Source organism: Phallusia mammillata, chromosome 2 (genome assembly GCF_965637545.1).
Source record: "Phallusia mammillata chromosome 2, kaPhaMamm4.hap1.1, whole genome shotgun sequence".
Lineage (NCBI taxonomy): Eukaryota > Metazoa > Chordata > Ascidiacea > Phlebobranchia > Ascidiidae > Phallusia > Phallusia mammillata.
The window spans coordinates 8,943,728-8,970,131 of NC_137253.1; the positions used below are offsets into that span (position 1 = coordinate 8,943,728).

At 36.4% G+C, this 26,404-nt stretch overlaps 4 protein-coding genes across 4 annotated transcripts; 2 read left to right on the plus strand and 2 right to left on the minus strand.

Moving 5' to 3' along the window:
• Positions 1 to 5,082: 5,082 nt before the first annotated feature.
• LOC145214698 (zinc finger Y-chromosomal protein-like) lies at positions 5,083 to 6,566 on the plus strand. Its single transcript, XM_080083282.1, has one exon. It carries the CDS (start codon positions 5,097 to 5,099, stop codon positions 5,922 to 5,924), a length of 828 nt encoding a protein of 275 aa, XP_079939408.1. The 5' UTR covers positions 5,083 to 5,096; the 3' UTR covers positions 5,925 to 6,566.
• A 54-nt stretch (positions 6,567 to 6,620) lies between these two features.
• LOC145214697 (calcium-activated chloride channel regulator 4A-like) lies at positions 6,621 to 10,077 on the minus strand. Its single transcript, XM_080083281.1, has 10 exons — positions 9,838 to 10,077; positions 9,254 to 9,356; positions 9,107 to 9,186; positions 8,714 to 8,807; positions 8,526 to 8,646; positions 8,121 to 8,263; positions 7,799 to 7,985; positions 7,366 to 7,583; positions 7,165 to 7,233; positions 6,621 to 6,923 (listed from the first exon to the last, which is right to left on the minus strand). The coding sequence occupies exons 1-10, from the start codon at positions 9,931 to 9,933 to the stop codon at positions 6,727 to 6,729; spliced, it is 1,308 nt and encodes a 435-aa protein (XP_079939407.1). The 5' UTR covers positions 9,934 to 10,077; the 3' UTR covers positions 6,621 to 6,726.
• A 57-nt stretch (positions 10,078 to 10,134) lies between these two features.
• On the minus strand, positions 10,135 to 14,743 carry LOC145212925 (calcium-activated chloride channel regulator 3A-1-like). Its single transcript, XM_080081171.1, has 11 exons — positions 14,612 to 14,743; positions 14,098 to 14,235; positions 13,839 to 13,989; positions 13,346 to 13,460; positions 12,619 to 12,790; positions 11,943 to 12,251; positions 11,607 to 11,825; positions 11,354 to 11,467; positions 10,943 to 11,125; positions 10,245 to 10,493; positions 10,135 to 10,152 (listed from the first exon to the last, which is right to left on the minus strand). Exons 1-11 carry the CDS (start codon positions 14,741 to 14,743, stop codon positions 10,135 to 10,137), a joined length of 1,800 nt encoding a protein of 599 aa, XP_079937297.1.
• Positions 14,744 to 17,151: 2,408 nt separating this feature from the next.
• On the plus strand, positions 17,152 to 26,084 carry LOC145212926 (calcium-activated chloride channel regulator 3A-1-like). Its single transcript, XM_080081172.1, has 20 exons — positions 17,152 to 17,365; positions 17,660 to 17,797; positions 18,049 to 18,199; positions 18,818 to 18,932; positions 19,434 to 19,599; positions 19,863 to 20,123; positions 20,439 to 20,657; positions 20,765 to 20,878; positions 21,070 to 21,252; positions 21,709 to 21,954; positions 22,100 to 22,264; positions 22,424 to 22,526; positions 22,937 to 23,016; positions 23,166 to 23,259; positions 23,415 to 23,532; positions 23,740 to 23,882; positions 24,277 to 24,463; positions 24,785 to 24,999; positions 25,456 to 25,524; positions 25,749 to 26,084. The coding sequence occupies exons 1-20, from the start codon at positions 17,198 to 17,200 to the stop codon at positions 25,943 to 25,945; spliced, it is 3,132 nt and encodes a 1,043-aa protein (XP_079937298.1). The 5' UTR covers positions 17,152 to 17,197; the 3' UTR covers positions 25,946 to 26,084.
• The last annotated feature ends 320 nt before the right edge of the window (positions 26,085 to 26,404 follow it).

A 26,404-nucleotide genomic window follows, 5' to 3' on the forward strand; every position in this document is an offset into this window, starting at 1 on the left:
ACCACTGCTCTATACTAAACATGTAATGGTGTGCAAAACAATCGATGTTTTAAAACGATAGATTACATTTTTCATATATATTGTAGTCAATTGATAAGGATAAAAAAACAAATTTTACCTCATCTTTGAACTGGTGTGACATTAGCGAAACTTTGATAGTTTGTGTTTCATCAGGCATAAATACGCATCCTTCCTCTGGCAAACCGCAGTTAAAAGTTGAGTTACAGCAGCGAGGGTTTCCATGATCATCATAAAAAACGAATTCTCCATCGAAAACCAGTGCAAATCTATGAATAAACTCATTTTTTGTTTTTGCTTGAGATTTCTAAACATTTATTGTTCAAAAGCATCAGACAATGTCAAGCCCTGGTTTTGTCTTCCCCAAAATGTCAGTTCTAACGGGGCTATACTAAACACTGATTACAAATAAAGGCATGTCCCATTTGCTCAACGGTAAAATGATGACTTCTATGACCCAATGTGTACACGGGTCAACACGAAAGCAGTATTAAAATAGAATGCACGTAATACTATAAGGTAGTTGTAACACAACAATTCGCCTGCCTGTCGTTAAAATAGGGTTATAACCAATATATTCAGAGCAAGAACAACAAAAGGTAAATAGTGTGTGCGTGACGACACAGTTTTACTTGAAAATGGGCAATCAGTCGTATAAATGTCGAACCATAACTGCTATGCAAACTTTCTCATCACATGTTATTTTTTATTTCAAAGATTGTGTTCATGTACAAAACAAGAAGATTGCGACAATAAATGCTAATGTTTTTACAATCCCAGACTTTTACTGAAGTTAGTTTCCACCTTTAAAGGCAATATGTTGGGACTAACTTTGTTGCCTGGACGTTCTGTTTGCTGTCCCAATAGAAAGGATCGTTTCCTGGGGCACTCGCTGAAGTAGAATTTCCTTTTGTCAGGACTCTCCCGGGGACGAATCCCGATCAGGGTTTTTTATGTCTGTATATGAGTCAGGCGCGCCGGACCATTCGGCCAAGTTCCTGCCCTTGTCCAAGTTTTGGGAACAAGAACTGTCACATTTCTGAAGTACGCCCTCTTGTGTGTGGCGGTGAAAAGAATCTGCGATGTTTGGGTAATGATTTCGAAAAAGCGAAATAAACATCACGTTCCGTGAATTCGAATTAAAAAAGCCTACAGTTAACACAGTCAATTTGGAATAAGGAAACCACTACGTTAAACTGTCGTGGCAACGATTGTTATCAAACTCCTCAAGATAATTTACTTTGCAAACAGCCGATTGTAAATTAATAAAGAATAAAAAAATATTAAATGTAAGTTTCACAGTACGCCAGGCCCATTGAAGGCGTCATACCGAATCAGCCGGTCACCAAGCATTCACCACCATATGGCAAGGCGAAGGCTAGAAAAATCTAGCCTGCGGTTGGATTCGAACTCACGACAGGAGTCTTACCGGGACTCGTGCTCTACCAACTGAGCTACGCAGGTTCAGTGGAGAATCCGCCGAAAGTCGAATCACGAGCACCGTTGCCTGCCTCGTATGCTGCGCATGTCAGCCTCGTAGTAGGGGATCGCCAGATTGACCAGTATCAGTTAAGTTAAGATACTTTTCTAGCCTTCGCCTTGCCATATGGTTATGAATGCTTGGTGACCGGCTGATTCGGTATGACGCCTTCAATGGGCCTGGCGTACTGTGATTTATATATGAGTGTGCCGTGATCGCTCGACGCTTCAGGGCTGATCCCAGTCTTAAATGTAAGTTTACTTTTTTATTTGGTACATTGTAAATTTTCTTGTTGAACTCCAACTTAAGCATTTACTTTTAACTCATTTACTTATCTAAATGTTTCATTTAGAAGCAAATAATACCTTGATTGATTGAACTAGACTTGGATCTTCTGGCACTTCGGGGTTGATGGCAACGAGTAAACTGTTGTAAGCATTGTTTGTTAGAATTACGCATTTAAACGACATTTCGACAAGGACTTGAAAAGTGGCTTGATCAAAATCTGAGCTGCCATAGAGCATACATATATATATAGCAACAATGAATTTTATCGCACAAGTTCTAACAATCGTTGTTGACACCATCAGTGAGAAGTTCAATCTCTTCGGTAATACCTTTACCCAATTAACTTGGAGCCAGCTCTACAGGCTGCGGACAACGACCGTTTAGCACAGCAAACGGTGCAACGGTCCTTATATAAGTTACCGTCTGTTAAGAATTTAAAACAAATAGGGATTGGACTGACAGAAAGTAATTAAGTTTACGATCTGTTCGCTATCCAACACTTGAACACAGAAAGGTTAATATATTAAATCTATTTTGGCGACCGCAACGGGAACGAAAACTAATGTATCGTGTTTGTTTGCACGGAAAACAAGCCACTTCTATTTAGTACCGCTTGTGAAAAATTTGTGCAATGACTATAACCCTGTTGCTTTTAGTGTAAAAGAGTTAAAATTAGACATAGGTAAATAGCTGTAAATTCTAAAGTCTAGAAATACCCCAGAGGTATACGAGTAAGTTACGAACTTGTCATGTGTTCACTGCAGTATTATAAACGTGCACGTGTTTAAGGCATCTCAGAAAGGGGGACCAACACATGCGTATATTTGCCGAAACTTTAGTGTTGTTTTAGATGCTTAAACCTACGCACATAAGTCAGACTTTCCTAGTTGTAAATATAGCCTCTTTTCGTTTGCCACCTACTCCTTACATGCTACCCAAAGTGTTCGGAAAAGGTCTGCGGGTAAAAGAGCAAACTATTGACTAGAAAATGTGAAAGTCGCACCACAACTGATCTCTGAAGGAGGGTCTTAATGGTAACAGTTCAATAATGTCAGGATTCGTTTCAGTGTGCAGAGTGCACTTAATCGTTTTTAAAACACTGAAAACTGCAGAGACGTTTTGTAAATAAAGATGTACAAAACAAGACTACTTGATTCTTGAATACCATTGGACAAGTTGTAGCTCTTAAGTTCTCAATCACAGAGCTTATTATAGCATAGAAATTACATCACAGACGTTTCAGCGACAATAGAGCAACTAAAACTGCAAAAAGTGAGAAAACCAAGACATGGTCAAAGTTAACTGAACCTTATTTCACATTTAGTTTTTTGGCAGTGTATTCCACTAAAGACGCCAGACAAATTGTTTTTCAACCTTTATACCAAATTGATTTGAAGTTCTCAACCATTACACTACATTACATTAAGGCAGCTTTCGCATCATCTTTCGTGATGCAAGTTAAAAGGAACGAATGTAGCCTTATCTCGTGGCGAAACAGTTAGGGTAAGTACCTGAAAATCAAAACGTAACACTGTTTTTTATTTAAAAACTCACTCATTTATGACTAAATTGTGAAGCAATGACTAAAAAACAATAAAAAGTCATAAAATTAATGGGAGTTTCTTGTAACGTTGAAGAAGTCAAGTAGCACAAAACGTTACCATTTCTTTTTGTTGCTGGAGATGAGTTTTAAATTATGATTTGTTTTAATAATCTATTTTGAATAACTTGAATTCTGATAACCAACTCCATCTCTTAGCTTTGGTGTCATAAATCCCTGGTAGTAAAAAAAATCCCCACCAAAGCCATTTTTTGCGTTGGCTCCCATTTCCAAACGGTCTTCAATCCTTCTTCGTAACTTCTTACGTTAACATTTTGCTTTTTAGGCTCAAACATTTTGCTTTGTAGGCTCTGGCAATGTGGAAAGTCATTGACATAAATTTGGAATTGCAGGGGTGACAATATGCTGCCCTGAGGTAAGCCGTATGTTGGTGTTACTAGAGTGAAAAGGATGTTATTATTTTTGTGTACTGGTTTCGGTAGGTGATAAAACTGTTAATTAATTTAAGTGGTCCATGTCTAATGCCGTAATGTTGTAACTTATGTTTTAGAATTTGATGACTAATTGTGTCAAAAGCTTTGAAAAGGTCCATAAATATAGTGCATTGGTGTTCATGGTGATCAAAGCTATGTAGGATGTTTTCATATAGATCAGCTGTTAGAAGATATGTGGAGTATCTTGGTCGGAATCCGAATTGGTGCTTTGAAATGGTATTATTTTTATTTAGGAATTGTAATATTTGTGCAATGATAATTTTTCCAAACATTTTCCTGAATATGGGGGTAATTAATATAGGTCTGAAATCGGAAAATGTGGTTGGATTTTTTTATTTTTGGTATTGGCGTAATGTGACTTATTTTTAAGCAGTTGGTAATGTGAAATATTGTAATGCATTCGTTATAAAGGTTACTAAGTATGGAGTTACTACTTCACTTGCTAGTTTGATGAACTGTATGGGAATGTGATGTGGGCCCTGTGATTTTTTTGCAATTTAGTGTCCTGATCTGTAGTTGCACATCAAATTCACTTATAAGAGCCAGAAAGAAAGATTTGGAACCGGGGTGTTTTAAAAATGTGTGAAAGGATTTTGTTGTTGTTTGAATTTGTTCTGCTAGTTTTTTCCCAATTGTTGTAAGGTGTTCATTCATCTGTATTGCAATATTATGACTATTTAGATCGTGTTTTCCATCTTTTTTAATGCTCCTTATGGTAAAAAATTGTTTGTAAGTTCAGAACTTAAATATTCTTTCCAAACATTTGAACAGTGAGTTTTATATTCTTTTGATCTTATGTAGTAAACTTGGCTGACAGCACTCCTATGGGCGCCGGCACGTAGGGGCAAGAAGGGGCACTAGTTGAATCAAGCTGTTGTACAAATTGACTTTCTCCCTAGTTGTAAGTCGAAATGAGCTGATTAGCTAATCAACCATTGTAAAATTTGCTTTTATTATTATCATGATGGCTACAGAACAAACCATACGATGCTAACACAACATATTTGCCACTGCACAGAAGAGAAAAGTTTTTTATCACTTAATTCGCACCATTTAGCGAATAGTGCTTGTACCTTTGTCTTGCAATCTAGCGTCAGAACAAGAGGTGTTAGTTTTATTACCTATTTCCTTGCAAAGAAGTCGTTTGGGTGCAAAAACGTGTTAAATACAACAGTTGTGATGCATGTTATAAACAGAAGTTCAGCATTTTGATTTGTTTAATGACAACGAGGAAAACGAAAACAGTTCAGTGTTGATGATTGTTTTTGAACAGGATCAAATGGATGGACTCCAAGGAAATAACAGATGTCCAGTTTGCGAGAAGGAATTTGTTAAAGAAAATGAACTGAAAATTCATATCACAAATGTTCACCAGCAGTGGAAGCCGTATAGCTGTGTTGTTTGTGACAAGACATTCCACCTTGAAGAGGACCGCAATTCACACATGCTGGCCCATGCTGACAACCGAAACTATAGGTGCAATGTTTGTGAAAAGGAATTTCACCAATCTTCGTATTTGTCCACTCACATGCTAATACATACTGACGGCAATAACGATAGTGTTGATGTGTCCGAATTCGGATTTGGCTTCAAAAATAATGAAGATGCGCAGGTGAAGAAACCAAAGCGAACTGTTTGCAAGTGCGAAGTATGTGAAAAAGTTTTTGAAACAAAAGCGATACTGAATTTTCACACGAAAACTGCCCACAAAGCCAAGAAGAAACACCAATGTAGTGTTTGCGACAAAGAATGCAAAAACAAAACCACTCTTGATCGACACATGACAGAACACGACATACAAGAGAACAAATGCAAGTACTGCGAAAAGAAATATACATCAAAGGCAAAAGTCAAGGCACATATTCGGTACGCTCACATGCTTTCTTGGGACGTTTTTTGTCCAGAATGCAATGCTTGTTTCAAAAGGCAAGGTGACTTATCCAAGCATATTCGTATACATGCGACTGTAAAGGCTTTTTCATGTGAGTTTTGCGAAAGACAATTCGCGCAGAAAGTCAATCGAGATCGCCATATTTTGGAAGTTCATCCAACAAAAAGATTTGACACAACACAACAACAATAACTTGTTGAATTCGTAACTAAAGTCCAGTGTTCTACGGGTTGGTATTGTTGAGAACGAGCTACAGCAAATGTGAATAGTTTGTTTTGATACCGTATTGTACCAAACCAGAAATCAATCAGAAAAAAACAACATCTGCTGGACGTCCTTACCACGGTCCTTTTAATGCTTAAATGTCTGTCGCATTTTAACCAGTGGACTGAAGTTTTATCATTGCTTTGGTGCCAGTCAGCAACTGAACAATCGCGTTTATCACTGTTTTGTATCTAATGAAATCGATGTTTCGCAGTATGTTAATACCTTGAAGAAGCCGTCTCGAATGTAATGTCTTTTGTCGGTTACCTTATACTAAAATTGTTTTTTTCCCGCGGAGTCGAACCCAGTATCGATCAAGTTTTATTTTGTGTATGCATATGTGTCAGGTGCTCAGGGCCAATCGGCAAAGATGGAGACCAATTTTGCCCCAAATAAACGGTTTGTAAAACATGTATCATTTCAGGATTGAACAGATAGACCAATGTGTTTTTTACGCCTCAAAATAGTCGTTTTGTTTACTTTATCACGTGCCTAAACTGATCATAATGTTTACTCTTAAGTGTTACTTTTTGCGACCCCTCAAACCCAAAATAAAAAGTTCGATAGTGATGTTTTGCTTTTAGATCTTTACGTTTGACAAAAAAAAAAAAAAAAACGAACAAAGTGTGTAATTATTAGTTTATTCATATTTAAATATTTTCGAAGGTTGTTGAAATTAGTTGACACATTAGAAAACATTGATTACAATAAGCAGAATTTTTAATAATATTTATTCTGTATAGCTTATGTTAGAATGACCGATCTCCAAGTTCATTTCTGGTCTCCGAATCCCGTTATGGTTGTTTCTTGCTGCCGCCATTTCAAGAGCCATTTGTTTTTCCATGCGTTTTTCCATTTCAGTCTTCACTTTCTTGCCATGTTTCTTCAGAGAACAGCTGACCACACAAGTAGCAACTAGGGCAGAAGCTAAAAACATCGTTTATCAATTGACTACGTAAAAGAATATTTCTTGGTAGGGAACGAGAACTGTGGCTATATATTAATGTAAAACACACATATTGTTATTTAGCAGTAGTTGTTTATTCATTTTGTCAAAAAATGTTATAGTTATTATCGATAAACGTTTTTTTTTTAACATAGCAAATTATAACATTACCAACTGGACAATTTGACAAATCTTTATATATTATTACTAGTTATGTCTCACCTAGAATAATGGTGAGTAGAACAAAAACAGCTGTGAGAATTTTAAACAACTTCAGTTGATTGTCAATGTCTGTCAAAACATGCAGATGTAATAAATAGCAGCATCAGTTTTCAAATTTTCCACATTCTGATACAAACCACTTAGCAGAACAAGCTTATTCCATAACGAACGAAACAAAATAACTGAATTACAATTGATTACCTGACGTTTTAACGCTAGGAGTAGTAGAAGTTACAGATGTAGTTGTTGTAGTTGTCGTAATGGGTTGTGGTGTTGTCGTTTCGCTTGAAGTTACTACTTGTGTTGTAGGTTCTGGTGTGGGTTCAACATATGGGGCAACAAAAGCGTTCATCATTGCTACGTTTGAGGTGGGACTCACATTACCCGAGTCATCATAAGCACGTAGAGCAAACCAGACGCTGAAATGGTACAAACACGTTGGGTATTCTTCTTTCTACATTGATTAAAATTAGGTTAATATCATTATGTACATTGATTTAACGTTTATCTGTACAGTGATTGTTCGTATATAAGCTGGAGACATTGCACGCTGATTCAACCTACAAAGTCTCACCACAGCCCTGCTGACAAGACACCGGCCACATTGGCTAGTTTGAGCACTTAGTATTTGTACCTTAATGCATTCCTGTCAACTGGGACAGCAATTAATTCCACAACCATTGTTTCATCGCTTCCGGCTGGTTTGGGGCTCAAAACATCCCCTTGCGTTGCCATGGCGCTGGTAACCAGAATGCCTCCTTCAAAGTTGTTTGTCAGGCTGCTGGAGGAAGCGTAACTGTAGCGGATCTGGTAGGCTCGAGCTTTCAATGCAAATATACAAAGCAAGGGTCAGATTTAAGCACCTTTTGATATGATTTAAACTATCACGTAGCTTATTTTTCGAAGGCTTATCGGCAAATTGTTACAGCACAAACTCTATCTAAACCTCAACAAACCTGTTCCGCTGTCGTAGTCTGAACCTGGAGCTGAAAACGTTAATCTGACGCCACGTGACAAATCCTGATTGTCAACTTGTTCCACTGCCAAGTCAATCACTTTCCCAGGTGGAAGAACATCGACCGTCGGATCAACCAAGGGTCTAAAAAGCACCAAACGTTTTTGTATGGCTTTATATTTCAAACTACAGTTGCTGTAGACTGACTAAAGGTAAGCTGAAAACAAGCCTCTTGTGGCGGTGACAATGAATCTTTGACTTATCACAGGGTTTAATTGTACAAAAACACACAGCACACAGTTCATCAAACATAAAGACATAACGGACTGTGATGATTTTGATACGAAATTATCGCTGCCACACAAGAAATATTTTACCGGTAATATCACGCAAATAGTTAACTAACCCCGAGTAAGAAAAACCGCCTGGGGAGACAACTCTCGTAAAGGGATCAAGATCTGATGTGGATACTCCGTTAGTCTCATTTCCGGCAGCTGTGGGACCCTTAGGATTTGTCACTACAGTGCCTGGAATAGGAAACGTACAGCGGTTGCATATTTATAAGCTCTTGTGTTGAACTTTTTTTAGACTTACCATCACTTGTCGCTAACCCAGGATTGTACGTTGCTGCTGATCCTGGTCCACTTGTGGAAGAAATGGTCTGGTTTCCTAATCCAGTCACTTGCACCTAAAAATTATGTTTAATGGGCTAGCTTCAATGTTATTCACTCTTCAGGATATAAAGGGTACAAAAAGTGCAAAAAATGGGAGGGACTTAAAGAGCGTTCATTGGCCTTCAGGTTTTTGAACAATAAAGGTGGATCTACTTATTGTTGTGATGTTCTGGCTTAAACCGCCGTTAAATGTGTTACATATTATATAGATTCGGTTTCGGCTATTATTGTTATGCAAACTGCTAGCTACTTCAACTACACACATCTTCAACTACACCTTTTCGTGTGTGGTATCGGATGCAAAACTTTTTACCTGTACTGCATATCTTCCAGCTTCAACAAATTCGGTGAAGTATCTAGTATAAACTCCGTCGTTTTTACGCACATCTGGGTCTAATTAACAAATTTTAACATTGTGTTAGTGGGCGAAACTTGTGCACAGCTTTGATCGGAATAATACCTGAGCCTGTGTCAAGCAACGTGATGTTGAACTTCTTTCCCGAAGGCGAAGTAATCGTTGCCAGCACATTTGCTCCTAAAACTGGGGCGTAGTTGATAGAAACCTTTAAAGATTTAGATCATTTTTAGCACCTTAACTGATGTCTATACCCCACAACTGGTTTCGATATGTGATTGAGAACTGGGCAACATTTTACCAATTTTTGTGTTAATCTACAACTGGTTTGGGTATGTGGGTGAAAGCTAGATCAGATTTTACAAACTTTATAACTGTTGATAACTATTTTATGCTTTTTAAGTGTTTGAACAACAAAATTTGACGGTTTTACACAAAAACATAAAAGCCCACAAACACTTTAAAAGCATGTAGTGTTACTTTGGAACTATGAGAAAGTTATAAAACAGTTACTAGCAACGGTATATGAATAAAACAGGATTTTTTTCTATTAAACTTTCTATTGGTTACAAATTTATTGTCTAAAATGTTTATTTGTTACGTCTTTCTACGGTTTGCTTCTATTTTTTAACCTTAAATCTGTAAGATAGTTATTTATGAACATTATTTTATTTTTAACCAACACTGACCATTGCATACACCACGATGGGTTCCAAGTTGCTGGAGTCAGCTTGTGACATTCCGGATTGCACAACCATCGGAGGAACTTCTCTATTTGCCGCCATTGACGTCACTATGACGTCAACGTCTGACGAATATTGGTAAGTGATGACGCTGAAAACCCAACTCCCCACCTTCACAAAAACAAAATGTGACTTTGTTGTTGAGTCTCGCTTATAGTTGCTTTATATTTTGGTAACAAGTTTTAGAAGTTTGGTCGTCGAAAAGAATTAAATTTTGGAAAGTTATGTTTACGTTTGCAAATGTCAATGCTTAAGTTCGTGCTAAAACAAGGAATTATCCCTAACAAACTGGGTGAGGGTACTACAGGTAAGTATACTGGTTCCTTTGACTTCAACATTTTTATTGCAGTTACCTCCGCTGTTCCAGGGACTTGAAACGTGATAGTTTTAAACTGGGTGTCAACGGACGCATACGCAGCACAGTCCACTGGGGGCACCATGGAGCAAAATGTGCTACCCGAGGGTGAATAGAGGAGAACATGTGGAGAATCGTAGGACGAATAGGAGAATGTAAAAACCGTGTTGTTTCCAATTGACGAGTCGACGTAGACGCTCCCGTTTACGATTTCGTTAGCTGGTACTGAAAACGACTGGCCGTAGATCTAAACATCAGAATTTACAAGTATTTGGAAATACTGGAAACTGTTTGCAACATGTAATACGAGTATAGAAACAGGCAGATAAGGCAATTTGTCTATCACAAAATAATCTGGATTGATTACATAAAGTAAAAAAATGTTATACGAGGGGGGCTGATTCAATATAACGCCTTTAATAGGTCTGGGGTGTTATGATTTATATATACGTGTGCCGTGATCGCCGGTCTGCGTAGACGCTTGAGGGCAGTTTTAAAATTATGTTTATCTTAACTGTTATAAGAATGCTACAAAATAAACAAACAAAACAATTATTAGAATTCGAAGTAGGTATCTTTGTGGTAGAAGATAGATGAAACGGAAACGGAAAAAGTAAAAAAGACTATTTAACAAAACTGTGTTTTGTTTTAAACGCCAAACCAAAAAAATCAAGAAACAAGGCATCTTTTTAAAACCTGAAACTTTTCGTTGTACACGTCTCCATCATTGAGATTTGAAAGTTGTTTAAACGTTTGAATCAGGGCTCCACTGTCCATGTCATCGTTAAAGAACCAAACTCCTTGAGTGTCATCACACAAATCTTGAAGGTCCTGATTTGCAGTGGATACTCCGAAGAAAATGGAATTCACAACAACTTCCTGAAATAAAATAAGGAGTAATGATTGTCAGTCGAAATAAAAACAAGTTTTGGGCTGAAACACTATTCCTGATTTGTTTTGCAAAACACGTGTTTACTATTGAGTACTTTAACGGATTAAAAACATTTCTGCATCAATATATATTAAACTGCCTTTTTAACCCTTGCTTTATTTTGAAAAAAAAATGCTAAAACGCAGTAATTCCAAGATAAATATGTCGTGATTTACCGTATTTAAAACTTCATCTCTGATGTCAATCACCATCGGAGATTGATTTTCTTCGCCGTCCGTAAGAACAATAAGATTCCCTCCTGCTGCTGGTTCTCCGTCACTGCCAAGCACCTTTGAAATCAAAATATCATTTTAGGTGAAAGAAATGTTTCCATTTTTTAGTCATTTGAACCTAAGCATTGAATAATTGTTTAACAGCATTGTTATGTAATCTAAAGGAAACCAAAAAAAAATATTTGGCAAGCACTACCGTTATTCCATCAAGAATTCCGCAACCAATGCAGGTTCCACCATTGGCAACAAGGTTTGAAATAACATTTGCCAGTTGATCTCTGTTATTGTCGACCACAACCAGATTTTGTAGTATTGTTGCAGTGTATTCGAATTTCACGATGCCCACTTTTGTACCGTTGGGAAGAAATTGCGTAACAAACAAACTTGCCGCTTTTTTCATACTGATGATTTTGTCCTAAAAACGTTAAAATATGTAATTTTATTCTTTTATTTCTCAGTTAGTTACCACTTGAATCAAAAGGACCAAGATTTATAGAAAAGTGATTCCCGCGTCATATCAATGTTGACTTACTCCATTCATACTTCCAGACACATCCAATACCAACACGAACTTCTCGAACGTTCTCGCACGTGCTACAGTAAACGTCGGAGTGACGTCACTGATGCCGTCATTGGGAAAGTTGGTCCCGTTGAAATCCACCGACGACCTCATCACGCTCCAAACACTTCTCATACCGCATAATCGGTTTTGTTCGTTTGGAGCTTCAGTGTTATGTGCATTGTTATTGCTGGTTGTTGGTAAGGTTTGATTGGCATCGTCACAGAATTCAATGACCTTCAGTAGAAAAATCATTAGTTTGAAGCATTTAAGGTTGTAACACTGAAATACAACAAAATGTTATTGCTGTTTAAGCAACTGAAGTCAGAAAGTCACTTTAGGAATCTAGTTAGCAACCATATTATTTCAAAGGTGTGTAGATTGTTTAAAGGTCTAAAATCGGTCCAGTCTAATATTGTTAAGTACAGCATGGATTTAGGTTAATATTTAATCGTAAAACGTAGGATTCGAATTAAAAAAATAACGGTAATCATTTGTTTTTGATAATTTTCATATATTTTTATTTTAATATATAAGTTACATATATTTTAACATAAATTTATTTATGTTGTTATCCAAAAATGTTTGCACAAAAATTCTTTCTTTCGGTTACGGCATTTTAGAAATTCAAAAAGAAGGTAGTTTTTACTTGTTCTATATATTGGTGGGACAACAGTGAAACGTTGACGTTTTGTGATTCGTATGGTACAAATACACATCCTTCCTCGGGTAAACCGTTGCGTGAACTTTGACATGTTCGGTATGTTACCGGATTATCAGATGTATAAAATACATTTATTCCATCCAAACCAGTCGGGCACCTGCAACAAAATAATTAAAATGCAAAAACTTAAAAAGTATGTAAAATTATCTACATTTGACATCAATATAGTGATGTCGTATTGTGTATGATATCTACTACATAAAACGGACTTAGATAATAGCTTGAATAAAAAAAAACAAATTGCCAGCGAAGTAGAATAAAACGTATCCATTTTATTAAACAGGCGTTTCGACAAAAACAATTGTATTCATCAGTGAAAATATTTTCGTTTTATTATATTTCGCTGGCAATTTGTTTTTTTATAAAAATACTACATGAAAAGAATCACACACATTGTGAAACTAATTTGAAATATTTCACAAAACAAAAGCAGTATAGGGCACAGTTAATTACCAAACCTAAATCAAACAGCCATTTAATAACGCGAAGTGATTTAAACACTTTGCAAACAAACCTTATTGTAAAACTGATACCAGACAACCCTTTGACAGATTTACAACTGTATCAACAAGGTGGAAAATTAGTTCAATATTTGGCAAAGTCGTAACACGTCAATGTTGCAACATTGTCACACGCGTCATTTCCGGCTTACCTAGTTGCTTGAATTTGTTGACTGTTGTCCCAATAAAATGGATCCGTGCCTTCGGTCGGTGCTTCGTCGAAAACTCCCCATCGAAGGTGCGCCCACTCATGAACAAAAGTCTTTCCTTTACAAAATATTGCGTATTTTAGCGTATTAATTTAAAACTGCATTTTGTTTGAAGTCCATGTAGCTATATGTTCATACTTCGCATATATTTTAAACGCTTGCTTAAAAGCAGAGCTTATTAAGATGAAAAAGTTTTTTATCTTTGAGGCAATATTAAATGCAGCCTTTGATCATCTATCGAGTTTTTCAATGCAGCCTTTGATCATCTATCCATTGGTTTTAATCAGAATATGTAATTAAAAATTCCTTTTTCGTTGCCAAAATTGTTGAAGATAATGTTATTCCCATTCACAAATATTTCTGTCAAACACTGTGTGTATTACTTAACCGTATTTTATCTTGTACAAAAACATTTAGTTTCTTTGATTGATCTAACCTCTTGGGCCGTAATCATTGACGAAAGTGTCGTCGGTCAAATAATTCGGAGTGAAGTGAATATAGCTTCCCGGATCTCCACATTGTCCGTATTGCAAAGTGTATGGGTTGTCTCCGTACATTGGGTTTGGACTTGCAACTAAAACGTCCGCCTATTAAAAACATAATGCTTGCAAAAACAAAGAGTCTTGCTCGATTAGTTTTTTTTAAGATTTAGTTACAATATGGAACCTAAAAGGAATAGTATTGGATGCCGTTACCAGATTGTAGCTCTCCTCGTGTGATGAGTTGTAAATGCCATTGGTCCAAGTTTTCGGAACGAGAATCGTCACGTGACCGAAATACGCCCTTTTGTGGGTGGCGGTAAACAACACTTGTGAAGCTTCGGTGATCATGTCCTGAAGAACAAAAGGTACTACCCATTTCCAAAACACCAGACAAAAACATAATTTCTTTCATACTTAAAGCAAACTCTCAATTAGGCCAAAACCAAACTATTTTTAAATTAAAATCACACACCCCATAACAAAGCCAAGTTTGGCACATGGCCAATTAGCGCTTGTTCAAACAGTAACAATACTGTTACAATATTTGACTATCCGTCAAGCTGACACTGTTCGAAAGTTTTCTAAAATACCAAGTTTATTATTGGCACATACACATTAAAAATTGTTCTAACTTTTGTCCAGATTGGGCCAAGTAATCGGTTTTTTGATAAAATAACTTTTCTTGTTTTTGTTTGAAGTATTTCGAAATTTTTTAAAGATCGTTTACCTTCATTGCTTCAACGATTCTATAATCCTCCGCCACTTCCGGATTGATGGCCACAAGTAAACCTTGGTAAGAATTACTTTCAAGTTTTACGGTATTGAACACAGATTCACATTTCAGTGCAAGTCCCAGCATCAAGATCAACAAACCGAAATTTTTTTGCATTTTGATAACTTCACGAAAAATTTTCAGAATGTAAAGTGATTAAATCCTGTGTGATAAATTTATTCAACGATGTTTATTTGATATAATTGTATGCCAGTATTCTAGTGGCATACTATTAGTGCTTCTTTTATAAAAATAATAGTTGAATGCGCACAATAACTTTGTTTGGGGGGAGGGGGGGGGGGGGGGGAGTAGGGGGTGTAAGCATTACATCTGATCATTACTGAATGAAGATCATTTCCATTGCGCCTATTTTCTCGTAAATGATATAGGCTATAAACTACTTTTTAACAAGTCATTTAGTAAATAAAGACGTTAAAACATTCCTATTTTATCGTTAAGAATGTAAAATATTTTCCAAGTAACAGAATCAGTCAATGAAAATTTACATGGAATATATAGGCTTCGCCTAACTGACATTTTCAGTTCCTACATAACCACAGGATAAAACATGATAATATTTGCTGCGATGACGATATATGTCAAATTAGGATCGTTTTTTATTTAGAATAATTTCACTGGTTTATCTTGAATATAGGCCAGATGTGGGTGCACTATATGTCCAACGCCTTAAATAAGGATCTTTCGCACTCACGATGACAACAGTGATTATATTATTTGCAACTTCTGCATTAAAATGTAACTAAATTACAAAGTAGCAAGCTCTCTAGTTGTTTCATGTTTGGTAAGATTCCGCAAAATAGTCTTTGATACTCTAAATTAACTTTGTTTTTTCACCATGTACAAAACTTGCCTGTAGTTTGTAAAAGCGATTCAGTGCAATCTACTAACGCCAACGAATCCTGACATTACTAAACACTTAAACTTAAAGCCCTCCGACAAAGATCGAGTACTGTATTACCCTAACAATTTCTAGTCAAAAGTGAGCTCTTTTACCCGTAGAAATTTCCCAAAGGCTTTGACCTTCAATTTCTAATTCCCAGGTGTTAAATAATAAAGGCAAATACGGTATGACGTCTTCATTAGGATCAGCGCTGCTTTAATCGTTGCGGAACGTAGCAACAATGTACACATTGCAAAAAGAAACTTTTCAGGCTAATGCGAATTTCTGATATATCAGGAATATTAAAAGCAAACATTGCGACAGCAGATGATAAAATCAAATTAACTTTTGTTTAATCATCCCATTTAAACTGAGAACACCGTCATTCAATATTTTTTGGTCATTTTAGGAAAACGAAACAAAAAATGTACATTGTTCGAATCAGTCCTATGCATGAAGTGGTTGCTTTAATTTGATTTTACCGTTTGGGTCACAACTAATTTCTTTGTTTGTGAAACAGGAAAGAAAAGCGAATGGAAAGGGTTTTCCAAATACTTACCCAAACCGCAAAGAGGTGTTGAAAATATGATAGCAGACGTTGGTTACACTTGTAGTCAGGAGCTGATAAATAACTGATTGATTGTTGGAACATTTTGAACCAGAAAAGAACATTTTACAGCTAGAAAATTCAGAATTATGTGCGTATAGTTTTTGTTGGACCCCCCTTCCCTAGATGCCTTAAGCATGTGCACGTTTGTAATACTGCTGTCAACACATGAAAGTATGTAAGTGAGTTAATCACCAATAGGCGCCCGTTTGGCTGCTTAAATACATTATATATTCTGAAGAAGCTCTTTATCTCACAAAATGGACTTTAAAACTTAAAACTTACTTTCAAACTGGTGTTTGCTGAGCGCGACAAGCTCGTAACTTACGAGATGTACATCTAAAGGGTATTTTGAGACTCAAGAATTTACAACTATTTACCTATATTTAGTTTTATCACTTTTACACTGAAAGTCGCAGGGATATAGTCATTATACAAACTTTTTATAAGCGGTACTAAAATAGAGTTGGCTTGTGTCACGTACAAACAAACACGATACATTGGTTTTCGTTGGAATTTCCCGTTGGTCGCTAAAGTAAATTTACTCTTCAGTGTTCAAATGTTGTTACGTGATTGTTGCGTTAAACTTTGTGGGAAAGTGCGAACAGAGCACAAACGTAATTGCCTAATGTCAGTGCAAAGTCCAAATATTTAACAAAAGATATATAAGAGGCTTTGCAGCCTTTGTAAAACAGAAAACCGTTGTTGTTCTAATAAATGTTTGGCTTGTTGGAGCGAAAATTTAGTGGTATCAGTTTGACCGAAAATTGTTTTAGCGCTAATACCTGCTATATTGTTAAAACGTCTATAAACTATATGTAATAGGTATTGCCTTTCAAGTTACCTTTTAAGCTCGTTTAAATTGATTAGCTCATTTTACGCTAGTTTCAAATATTTTAAAAAATTCAGCAAACATTTTTAACTTTTTTATTAAAATAGCCAAAGTTTTCAGAAAATAAGACTTGTGCATAATATTTCGAATTACAACATTAGCAACATTTAAATACGTAAGCCAGAATTCCTGGAAGGCAAGATGCAGTCTGTTTCGACTTTTATCTTCTTCTTACTTTTGCTGGGACATGCATTGCATGGTGAAGGTGTGTTTCAGAATGTTTATCTAACGAACAATGCTTACAACGGTTTACTCGTTGCCATCAACCCTGAAGTGCCAGAAGACCCAAGTCTAGTTGAAACCTTAAAGGTGACGTTTGCTGTTAGATAAAAAAAAAAAAACGTATTTCGACACATGAGTTACAAACACACTGCAGGTGGAGCTGGTCGGTAAATATGCATTTGCTTGTTGTGACCTATTTGTTAATTTATGTTCGTCTGTTTCTAAGTAAAGTTTTTTGTGAAGTTTGAATACCATTGCCAAAATCATCTAACAGTTTTATGCATTTTAGTTATCCTATTATTAGAAATACACTCTATAGCCGTTTCAACGTCATAAAAAATTCAATTTACGTAATGTTGTTTATATCGTTTTTTCGTGTAGGACATCATCACCGAAGCCTCGCAAATTCTCTTCAGTGCCACCCACAAGAGAGCGTATTTCGGAGATGTGACAATTCTTGTTCCAAAAACATGGACAAACGGAAATTATGACTCAACCCGAGCTCTAGGTTACGACGTGGTAAGCGTTTTCAAAAAAAATTATTATTAAACGATCAGGATTTTTGCATCTATAGTAAATTGTACTGTTTAGTCAGTTTATCGAATCAAAGCGAAATCCTTATAAAGACTAATAAGAACACTGTTTAAGAGTTATCACATACCAGAACTTATATGCCATCAGTTTTAATTCTTAATCCTAAAAATCTTAAATTAAGTCCTAAAAATTACCTTATAAAGAGTTCTAAATACACGCGTTGTAAACTTTTAAAGGCGGACGTTCTTGTCGCAAATCCCAACCCAATGTATGGAGACAACCCATACACTTTGCAATACGGACAGTGTGGAGATCCGGGAAGCTATATCCACTTCACTCCGAATTATTTGACCGACGATACCGCAGTTAATGATTATGGACCTAGAGGTGAGCGTCCTTGGTGGCTACTCTTCTTCTTAGGTGATGTTGAAAGCTTGTTTGGTAAAGTTTCCATTCAGTTGCGAAATGTTCTGTTATGCAGATGCATTTTGTCCCAAATTAATTCCGACAAACCGGTGAACTACTGTCGACAAACGGACAAAGGATAACGTTCTTAGCGAATTTTTTTAGAAATATATCAAGGAATTGTTTAGTTTTACGTATTTGGGGGCATAAAGAGTGTTGGGAGCCGCTCATTCACGACTTCATAATTTTCGCAGTCACATAATTTTCCGTGATCTGTAGAATTACCGTATAAGCCCAATAGTGTGTATTTTATGCGCCTCAAGACATTTTGACGTTTCAACGCGCGTGTCAATACGTTGATCCCGTAATATTTGCCACAAACGAATTCTAGCAATCAGCGTTGCCCTAAGCTTTTTTGCTCTGGACCGAACCGTTTGGCTACAGAAACAAATAATGTAAGTTTACGTGAGTTGAATAGTATTATCATGTAATAAATTTAATTAAAGCATTGTTGTGACCGATCTTTTTGCTCAGACTCAATATGTTGCAACATAACATTGCAACATTATTTCTAACATTTACTTAACTGACCGCACACAGGCAAAGCTTTTGTTCATGAGTGGGCGCATCTTCGATGGGGAGTGTTTGACGAAGCACCGACCGATGGCAACGATCCCTTCTATTGGGACAGCAAACAGAATATTCAGTCAACGAGGTTAATTAAACAAGTGACTTTGTACCTGGAAATTACCTCCATGTTAAGGCTGGAATTTTGAAACACTTAGGCTTGATTATTGCGATAATTTTGCTTTGTCATTTGATGGGTACATTTGATAAGAATGTTGCATGCTACTTGTGGTTCGATACTTGTGCCATTGATTTTACTTTGTGCGACCCGATAAACTTAGGGGTTGGTCTCGTACACAGTTTTTACTTTTTGCTGTTCTGGGTTAGCAAACCTCGTAATTGAAATCTTTTGTAACTGTAGGAAGGCAAATTGATGCAGGTATCTACGTAGCCTTAGCATTATTTGCTTTTCCATTGCGTAATTGCCTTTAGTTTCACGTTCATTGAAGTCACGGACTCACCTTTGAACCTTGCTTAGACTAAAACTGCCTGGTCTAGACGTGTCATGTTATTTTTTAGATTTTTTTGTCTGTAGAGTAGAGGCTTGTTTAACCTATAAATGTTAAGAAGTCTTAATCGTTTATTTTAGATGTCCGCTGGGTCTCAAAGGAGAGATGCTTTTCTATGATAATGGAAACCCTCGTGGCTGTAACCCAACTTTTAACAACGGTTTGCCAGAGGAAGGATGCATATTTGTACCCTACGGTACACAAAACATTAACGCATCCTTAATGTCACATCAGTTCATCGATGAGGTAAAATTAGTTCTTACCTAAATGTTCAAATATATTACGACAAATTTTTAGTTCTAATCTCCACTGTGTGATAAGCAATTCGAAAAAGATGGCTTCATTTAAGGTTTTATAAGACTCAACAAAATATGAAAATATCCGCGAAATGGAATAAAATCCATAAGGTTATAAATCAAAAGTCGTCAACTAAACTTATATGGCATTATTGTTGATTTTGTTACACCTAATAGTAAACACGTTTAAAAACTGGTGTTTCTACTAAATAGGTTGTTGAATTCTGTGACGATGATGATCAAAATTCACCAACAAGCAACAGCAATGCTCACAACACTGAAGCTCCAAACGAACAGAACCGATTGTGTGGTATGAGAAGCGTTTGGAACGTGATGAGGTCATCGGTGGATTTTAACGGGACCAACCTTCCTAATGACGCCATCAGTGACGTCACTCCAACGTTTACTGTGGCGCGTGCGAGACCGTTTGAGAAGTTTGTTATGGTTTTGGACGTGTCTGGAAGTATGGGTGGAGTAAGTCAACAAGCCTAGATTTCTTTTCATCTTTCTTTTGATTCTCATTTTTTTCTTTTAAGTTGTTGTTTAATTTTTCTCGACATCCTGGTAAAAAAAAAGCTTAACGTCAAAGTTAAAATAACTTTATGCAAAATTTTTTGGGTAATGTTTTCGCCGTAAAAATATTAAAAATATTTTATTTATATTAACCAAGCCATCCTATTACTTCCGCAAAAAAGTTTTTTTTACAACAAATGCTAAAACCACAAATAGTTCCAGTTGCCCTGTTTAAATTTCATTACCTTATACCACTCTTACATATTTATTCATTAGAGTAGCATTATTGAAATGCAAACAGCATCCAAGTTGTTTATTAAACAATATTTGCCCAACGGGACAAAAGTTGGAATCGTGGAATTTCAGTCTGTTGCTACTACATTATCTCCTCTTGTGGAAATTGACGAGAAAAGAGAAGAACTTGCAAGTGTGATTGACAGCCTAGTTGCCAGCGGAGGAACTTGCATCGGATGTGGAATCCTTGAAGGACTGAAGGTTAAAGGTTAAATGTGCTTATAAAGTAAATAAATTGAATTCAAACACATGATAAAAAATACTGATAGTAAAACAGACCCAAACAAAAAGAATGTTGTTACATTTAGGTACTTGAGGGCGATGGAGAACCAGCAGCTGGAGGTCATCTTATAGTTTTGTCTGATGGAGAAGAAAACGTTAATCCGTACGTGTCCGAGACCAGAGATGATGTTTTAGCAGCAGTAAGCAAACTTGACAAATTCATATCGTCAATGCCACGCTTTAATCGAAAAAAACATTATCTTTCCTTGTGTAATTTGCAAAAATGTTCTATTTTTGTAAACATTAATGTCCCATAAATTAAAGTTCAGTAACACCATGTTTAATGTATTGATTTGTGGCCGTCATGGTTATCCACATGTCTTGTTTTTAGGATGGCATTGTGGATTCCATATTTTTTGGTGTAACAACAGCCAATGCGGATCTTCAAAATTTGGTAGAAGAAACCCAAGGAGTTTGGTTTTTCAATGAACTGACGGACACCGGAGCATTGATTGAGTCTTTTAAACAACTTGCATACGTAAATGATGGAGATCCTTACAATCAAGTATACCAGGTATTTCAAACGTTTTTAAAACTAGCACATTGTGCAAAACTATTATTTATTTTGTTTGTTATTTACTTTGTTTTGTTACAAAATAAGTGCTCATCTGGCACACAATTAGCCAGGTGTCGACAAACTTTAATTTATGTCCGTTTGGTAGTTCAAGGGACATCACTATGTAGGCTAGACATAGGCGTGAAGCGACTTAATAATGTACGTGAGCCTAACCTAAAATGTAGTCTATGACAATTAGCAATGAAACGAATCAGGGTTCACCCCTGACTCTGACAATTCCTTAAACATAGCTTTTAATTTCAATGAACTTTTATTAAACCAGATCTACACCAACACTTGCAGCAAAATATTCCAGCTCTATTGTGATCTGGTGTGCTAAGTTTTTTAAGTTCCAGGGTAAAAACGGCTTTATCGCTCCCTTAAGTAAACACAAATTGATGCGATTTTTTACAGATCCACAGCCAGTCCTTCACAGTTTCTCAACCAGAACATTACTCTGGGACCGTTCTTGTTGATTCAACGATCGGAAACAACACAGTGTTTACCTTTGCTTACGCAACTGGTGGTGATCCACTTGTATTGCTTTACTCGCCATCAAACGAAAAATACTGTCCTCCAAAACTGCCAGCTCCTGATTGTGTGGGATATGCTACCGCTGACTATAACACAATCACCTTTCAGATACCTGGAACTGCTGCGGTAAGTTTTGGTACATATTGACTTAAAACACTCTCTTCCGACATTTAAACAGCGTGATGAAGTTTCAATGTTACTATATTGCATTATGATTATGCGAATAGATTGACGGATTCAGAAATACTGATATTTTGTCAACTTTTATTAGGTTGGTGCATGGATATTCAACGTCACCACTGCTTACTACAGCGCCGATGTTGACGTCATTGTCACGTCAATGGCTGCAAATAGGGAAAATCCCCCGATGGTTGTGGAATCCGGAATGTCGCAAGCGGATGCAAGCAACTCGGAACCAATTGTCGTGTATGCAATGGTAAGGGGTTGGACCCAATACTGTTCATAGTAACATACTTTTCTTTGGAACTGCTGCTTTACAAAGAAAAATATAATTTTTCGGCCAGGCCAAGCTACTTAGTTTTAGAATGCACAATCGATTTTTCTGTTTTTGACCAAGATTTTAACTGACTTGCAGGTATCAATTGGATACGCACCAGTTATCGAAGCTGATGTATTAGCAACAATAACTGCCCCATCTGGCCAAACGTTTATCTTGACACTGCTGGACACCGGATCAGGTATTTTAGAGTATGTTTAGTCAGTTCTGTAGAAAAGTTAGGAATTAAGCAGTGATTCCGAAATTTTTTGGACGTAACCTAAATATTTTCGAAAATTTGGTTTCAATTTTTGAGATTTTTTTAGACCCATCGATGTGTCCAATTAGTAGGCTATTTGGCTTGCATTTTATTAAATAACGGGAAAGCGTTTTCAAAAGTGAATTTTGACCAAAACTACTGCGCAAGTTAAAAAAACAAACATACGGTCTTTTCCACTAACGTTTCGGTTAGCCAAACTATTAGAATGGGTCGATGTATTTCGGCCGAAGTAACAAAGATGCACTTGTTACAAAAACCAAAAAATGGTTGCGACCCATACATAGGGAGAAACTAGCTTGTTACTACGATCGAATAATACTGTTTTGATTTAGCTCCAGATGTACGAAAGTATGATGGAGTTTATTCGAGATATTTTACCGAATTTTATGAAACTGGAAGGTACTCCGTACAGGTAATATGTGCATGCACATATTAATGACATGTTTATGATATTTTTAGCACTGTGTAATTATTTTAACACTGTTATGTAAATTTTTTACACCTACATTTTCCAGATACATTTATGTGAAAGATAACTTCGACAACTGATGCTGTTTTTAGGTGAAAGTAACAGGGTTAGGAAACGGAACGAGTTCCACATATTCCAGTTCTAGATCGGCAGCTGCTTATAATCCTGGACATATTGAAAATGACGGTAACAAATTGAAATAAATAAAGAAGAACACAAAATATTACGAAATGTCCTTACTTGAAACAAATTTATTAACCTTACCTTAATGATCACAAGACCAAAACACAAAAACTTAACCTTGCAAATGCTTTACATAGTGAGATATTTTTGATATTCAGGAACAATCGTGCCAAACCCAAACGGTCCTGCTGCCACAGGAAATGATAATACGTTGACTACATCAGATCTTGATCCATTCTCCAGAGTTGTGTCTCCCGGAGGCTTTTCATATTCAGGGTTTGTCAGTCATTATTGCAATTGTTATTTAGAGTCATTGCTGTTAATCCATTATTATTAGTTAGAACTATGAATAGACACGTAAAGGCTACTGTACATTTTGTTGTGTCTAACACAAACTTGAGTTGAGGATTATTTTTTACGACCGTTTCGTACATGCAACAAACTCATACCCAACCAGGTTTTTTACTAAGATGTGTGATACAGTATTCCATATGACCCAACGGTTGACGTTCTTCCACCTGGAAAAGTGATTGACTTGGCAGCTGAACAAGTTGACACCATGGACTTATCACGTGGTGTCAGATTGATATTTTCGGCACCAGGTTCTGACTACGACCTTGGAACAGGTTCGTCATGATTTTCTACATAATTTGTCATTCGTTTTTCTTGAATATTAAGGTAGTTTTGCCTATTATGTAGTCTGAGCTGTATGTTATAAAATGTTGTTGATGCTTAGTTTTTGCGAAGGTTTACCTTTATCTGAACGGGAAATATTTCCTTTCCAAAACCTTGTCAAAACATATCAACTGTGAGTCCATCCAACTTATTCTTGGTTATAATTTATTTGGTGTGAAATGTCAAACATATACGTGTAATACTACATGATTATAAACAGCTTTAGGCTTTTAAACTCTCTACTCCCGTACTGTTCATTTATTGCGGCAAGTCACTGTTTAAAAAATTTAAACTAATGTTTATGAACTTACGAACGTACGAAAGATGTTTTTGTATCTTTTGAAGCTCATGTGTACCAAATCCGGTACAGTTACAATTCTGCGAGCGAACTGACAAACAACTTTGAAGGAAGCATTCTGGTTACAAAACATATGGTGTCCGAAGGCGACATCTTTAGTCCAAAGGAAGCTGGACATCAGGAAACAATGATTTTGGAACTAATCGCCATTCCACAAGACCGCGATGCAATTAGGTGATACCCTATTACAGTTCAAAAATATAACAGTAAATCGATTTGCATATTGACTGCCTAAGATATAATAAATTAAGTAAGCTCGGTGTAGGCAAGTGCTAAATAATTGATGCACGTTTGAACTAGTAAAAGTGTGGGGTGTCAGATTTGTAATTAAGGGTATAATTATGCTCGTTTCTTGTTTGAAGTACTTTACGTGCCGCATATATCGAAAATAAGTTATAGAATACTTTTTGTCTATTTTTTACCGAGGTAAAGTAGTGTAGTTTCAGTCCTTGGCCAATAGTATAGTTGTAAGCAGTATTACGTTTTTTTACTTAGCGTTTGGTTTGCTCTTCGCGCCTACGATGACTCAAACAACGAAAGTCCTACTTCAAACATAGCAATGATGAATGTATTTGTTGCCCCATACTCCGCGCCTACAACGCCATCGACACCAGAACCTACCACAGAACCAGTAACTTCCCCTATAACAACCACAGCACAACCCATAACAACCACTACAACTGCTGGCACAAAAACCGTTGGAAAGTCGGGTAACGTTTACAATTTCCTGGCTTCTTTGCACGTATGTTTGACGATTTTTAGAATCGAACTTCCAAAACTAGAATTCGTAACAGATTCAGGTTTAGGCGTTTACGACACTTACTACAAATATTTAACATAAAATTGCACATACAAAAGCTGCTAAAGCATTTTTCAGAAATTACAATATAATGCATCTGCCTACCGAAGGCCAAAATTACATCCCTCGCCTATGGGATCCCGCTTTATATATATGGCAACGGAAGACCAAATCATATGAACCATAACCACTTTTGTTCGCAAAAACTGTGTGCAATAAAGTGGATCCAATTCAAAAAATATATCATAAAACACAGCCTAAATATTGTGGAGAAAATGTTAATGAATTGTGGCAAACATGCAATTAAAACTAATCCAGGTCTTTGTAAGCCTGCCTTATGTAACAACTTCGTGACACTTTGTTGCAGAAACCGAGAAAAAATTGGAGATTTTCCAAATTATCACAATCGTACTTGCTGCTCTTTGCCTCATTCTCGGTAAGAAACGTATACTTGATTGAAAATTTATGTCATAAAATATTAAGTAAACAATTCTCTTTTTCTCAAAAGGCCCTAACGTGTAGATTTGGTTTGGGTGGGTAGTTTGGACACTAACTGGTCCAAAATTACAAAATATGCCTAAGTGCATTTTCCGTCGTACATAAAGAATTAGACAATAAATTGCAAGAATTTGGCACGTATAAAATCTTTTTTTTTTTCAGTTTGCAGTCTTATTGCAACTTGCGTGTTAAAATGTCACCTGGACAAACTACGTAAAAAGTTTCAAAACAAGGTTGAAGACCGATTGGAGATGGGTGCTACCTCACAAAATGGCTCGGGTGGAAACGACTACCAGGCATTTATGAGACAGGAATTAAGAAATGGAGTTGGTTACCCGAATTCAAGTTATTCGAAATAGATTAAACGCATATTAATTAAAACAAATCATAACTTAAAGGTCTCTCCAACAACAAATAGAAATGGTCACATATTGTTTATTTAGGTGACTTCTTTATCCACAAAAGAAACTTTCCTTAATTGTATGCTGTTGTTTAGAGTGGTTTAATCATTGCTTCACAATTTAGTCAAAAATGAGTGATTTTTCAAATAAAAAAAATCGCCTACCAGTGTTACGTTTTGATTTCAGGTGTTTGCCTACTCTAATTTTTTGGCACGAGTTTACATTCGTTCCTCTTTTATAGTCAAATATACCTAAGCCAATCGAACATACATCACGGAAGATGATTACTCTTTACTGCAGCGATCAAGTGCATTCTGCAAACTGAAACGAATCCTGACATTACTAAACTGTTACCATTAAGACCCTCCCCCAACGATTGGTTACGGTCCGACTCTTACAATTTCTAGTCAATAGTGA

Bases quoted from the DNA above. Each gene is read 5' to 3' on its own strand.
- LOC145212925 (XM_080081171.1), bottom strand. From the start codon at position 14,743: ATGCTGGGACTTGCACTGAAATGTGAATCTGTGTTCAATACCGTAAAA. The intron at 12,791-13,345 runs GTAAGCCGGAAA...ATTTTGTTGCAG, and splicing joins CAACAAATTCAAGCAACTAG to GTGCCCGACTGGTTTGGATG. The intron at 11,826-11,942 runs GTAAGTCAACAT...TAACGTTTTTAG, and splicing joins TGTCTGGAAGTATGAATGGA to GACAAAATCATCAGTATGAA.
- LOC145212926 (XM_080081172.1), top strand. From the start codon at position 17,198: ATGCAGTCTGTTTCGACTTTTATCTTCTTCTTACTTTTGCTGGGACAT. The intron at 24,464-24,784 runs GTGATACCCTAT...TTTTTTACTTAG, and splicing joins CAAGACCGCGATGCAATTAG to CGTTTGGTTTGCTCTTCGCG. The intron at 25,525-25,748 runs GTAAGAAACGTA...TTTTTTTTTCAG, and splicing joins TGCTCTTTGCCTCATTCTCG to TTTGCAGTCTTATTGCAACT.
- LOC145214698 (XM_080083282.1), top strand. From the start codon at position 5,097: ATGATTGTTTTTGAACAGGATCAAATGGATGGACTCCAAGGAAATAAC.
- LOC145214697 (XM_080083281.1), bottom strand. From the start codon at position 9,933: ATGGCGGCAAATAGAGAAGTTCCTCCGATGGTTGTGCAATCCGGAATG. The intron at 8,264-8,525 runs GTTAGTTAACTA...GGTGCTTTTTAG, and splicing joins GGCGGTTTTTCTTACTCGGG to ACCCTTGGTTGATCCGACGG. The intron at 7,986-8,120 runs GTTTGTTGAGGT...TTGCATTGAAAG, and splicing joins AGACTACGACAGCGGAACAG to CTCGAGCCTACCAGATCCGC.